The sequence below is a fragment of the Budorcas taxicolor genome, chromosome 11, assembly GCF_023091745.1.
Source record: "Budorcas taxicolor isolate Tak-1 chromosome 11, Takin1.1, whole genome shotgun sequence".
In the NCBI taxonomy this organism is placed as follows: domain Eukaryota; kingdom Metazoa; phylum Chordata; class Mammalia; order Artiodactyla; family Bovidae; genus Budorcas; species Budorcas taxicolor.
The window spans coordinates 152,608,068-152,611,094 of record NC_068920.1 but is presented as its reverse complement, the minus strand read 5'-3'; the positions used below and the strand labels follow the sequence as shown (position 1 = coordinate 152,611,094).

The window sequence follows — 3,027 nt, the reverse complement described above, 5'->3', positions numbered from 1 at the left end:
TGAATAATTGTGAGACCATAAATCCTCAATGTTTATAATGTTCTAATGCATAGGTTCAAATATTGGGCTGACCAAAAAGTTCATTTGGGTTTTTCCATACCATCTTATGGAAAACCCCAAATGAAATTTTGGCCAACTCTATAATACAGCTTTTTTTTTTTTTTTTTCTCAAACCAGGTTTAAATTAAAATATTGGCTCTGAAAGGGTGACTATTGACACTGTGTGCCTATGGCAGCAGTTATCTTATTTACCTGATTCACTGTTTCGTTTTTTGTTTATTTGTTTTGTTTTGTTTGCAAGGATGGTAGAGAGATGAACTTCAGCAAATCTAATAAATATGTGTAGGGAAATAAGAATTGTGCATTGCTGAAGTCTATCTGGGATTCTTTCTGAAAGGAAATTCACTCTCTGATGTCCTTGCACTTAACACAGGTTCAATTTTATTGTTCAGCTTACTTTTGTGGACTGTGGAAAGGATGACAAAATCATGGACTTTTTATAGGAATCCTAGGAAAGAGAGGAATGAGTTGAAATTTGTTGAATTAAAACATGTTTTTTTACTCTATATTTGAATATATGTATTGGCCTATGCAGGGCCATGGAGAGAGTCAACCAAACCAGCAGTGTCTCTGAGTCCATCCTCCTGGGACTCTCCTCCCGGCCTGAGGACCAGAAGCCACTCTTCAGCCTCTTCCTCATCATGTACGTAGTCACCATAGTGGGAAACGTGCTTACCATCCTGGCCATCCGCTCTGACACTCAGCTCCAGACACCCATGTATTTTTTCCTTAGCATTTTATCCTTTATTGATGTTTGCTACACAACCACCATAGTTCCCAAGATGCTGGTGAACTTTCTGTCAAAGCAGAAGTTCATCTCCTATGCTGAGTGTATGACCCAGATGTATTTCTTCTTGGCTTTTGCCAACACAGAGAGTTACCTCCTGGCAGCCATGGCCATTGACCGCTATGTGGCCATCTGTGACCCCTTCCACTATGTCACCACCATGAGCTGCCGCCGCTGTGTCCTGCTGGTGACCTTTTCCTGCTCCATCTCTCACCTCCATTCCCTCTTACTGGTTCTCCTGATAAATCGTCTTCTCTTTTGCGACTCCAATATCATCCACCACTTCCTCTGCGACATCAACCCTCTACTGAAACTGTCCTGCTCCTCCACGTTTGTCAATGAAATTGTAATTAACACCGAAGGACTGGTAACCCTGGTGAGCCCTTTCATATGTGTTATCATCTCTTACCTACGAATCCTCACTGTTGTTCTTAAGATCCCTTCAGCTGCTGGGAAACATAAAGCTTTCTCTACCTGTGGTTCCCATGTCACCATGGTGACCCTCTTTTATGGAAGCATTATTTATGTTTATTTCCGACCCCTGTCTACCTACACCATCAAGGACCAAGTGGCAACGGTCATCTACACCATTCTGTCTTCCATGCTGAACCCTTTTATCTACAGCCTGAGGAACAAAGATATGAAGAGAGGCCTGAGGAAGCTGATGAGCAGGAGGATGTCCTAGGCAGCATGCCTGTGGGCATGCTCAGGGGTAACCCTTCTCCTGAGGCCCCTCACTTCTGATGGTTCTTGGTGTGTACATCAAGCTACTGAAGGTTAGCACTTCTAAGCCAAGAGTCCATTAAAAATGGTGTAGATGACTGACGAGACTAGAATATACAGTCTTATTTATAGTATAATTATATAAGTATACAATATATTCATATATATATATATATATATATATATCCACCAATCAAAGCCACCTTATTGCAGCCCCCCAACTGGCCAGAGTCTTCATACCCAGTCCTCATCTCCCCCTCCCATTCTCTTTTGTTATTCACTCCTTTCAAGTGCAGCTGGAAATGAATATCCTGCATTAATTTCTCTTGACCAAATATCTCCTTATTCTATCAGTCATGGGCACAGAATGGCTGATTACATGAGGATCTGGAACCTAGAAACAGATAAGGGGAAACCCTTCTCTTTTCAGGGCTCTTGAGAAGCACTTGAGCTCTGACTGTGATAGGTGTTGAGAAGACCTCCATGTCTAGGGACAGGAAATGCCTTTGTCCACTTGGAGACAGGCTAGCAGCTGGCCTGATGATTTCTTAGGAGAAGTTAGGGCCTATTGCTATACTTGAAAGTAGTTTCTATGGTGTAGTTCTCTTTTCTATTGTGTAATTCTTCAATAAAATATTATCAATAGGCATTTGTTATTGCTCAGTCTCTCAGTCATGTCCGACTCTTTGCAACCCCATGGACTGCAGCATGCCAGTCCTCCCTGTCCTTCTCTATCTCCCAGAGTTGGCTCAAACTCATGTCCTTTGAGTCAGTGATGCCATCCAACCATCTCATCCACTGTCATCCCCTTCTCCTCGTGCCTTTAATCCTTCCCAACATCAATGTCATTTCCAATAATTTAGCTCTTCCCATCAGGTGGCCAAAGTTTTGGAGCTTCTGCTTCAACATCAGTCCTTCCAATGATTATTCAGGACTGATTTCCTTTAGAATTAACTGGTTTGATCTCCTTGCAGTCCAAGGGACTCTCAAGAGTCTTCTCCTGCATCTCAGTTTGAAAGCATCAATCCTTTGATGGTCAGCCTTCTTGAAGGTCCAGCTCTCATATCTGTAGGTGACTACTGGAAAAATCATAGCTCTGACTAGATGGACCTGTGTCAGAAAAGTGATGTTTGCTTTTTAATATGCTGTCTAGGTTTGTCAACAGATATAGCCTTATGAAATTAAAAGACGCTTGCTCCTTGGAAGGAAAGTTATGACCAACCTGGACAGCATATTAAAAAGTAGACACATTACTTTGTCAACAAAGGTCCTTCTAGTCAAGGCTATGGTTTTTCCTGTGGTCATGTATGGATGTGAGAGTTGGACTATAAAGAAAGCTGAGTGCCGAAGAACTGATGCTTTTGAACTGTGGTGTTGAAGAAGACTCTTGAGAGTCCCTTGGACTGCAAAGAGATCCAACCAGTCCATCCTAAAGGAGATCAGTCCTGGGTGTTCCT

At 42.3% G+C, this 3,027-nt stretch overlaps 1 protein-coding gene across 1 annotated transcript; it reads left to right on the top strand.

Moving 5' to 3' along the window:
- The first annotated feature begins 587 nt into the window (after positions 1-587).
- On the top strand, positions 588-1,532 carry LOC128056039 (olfactory receptor 1L1-like). Its single transcript, XM_052648687.1, has one exon. The coding sequence runs from the start codon at positions 600-602 to the stop codon at positions 1,530-1,532; it is 933 nt and encodes a 310-aa protein (XP_052504647.1). The 5' UTR covers positions 588-599.
- Positions 1,533-3,027: the final 1,495 nt, after the last annotated feature.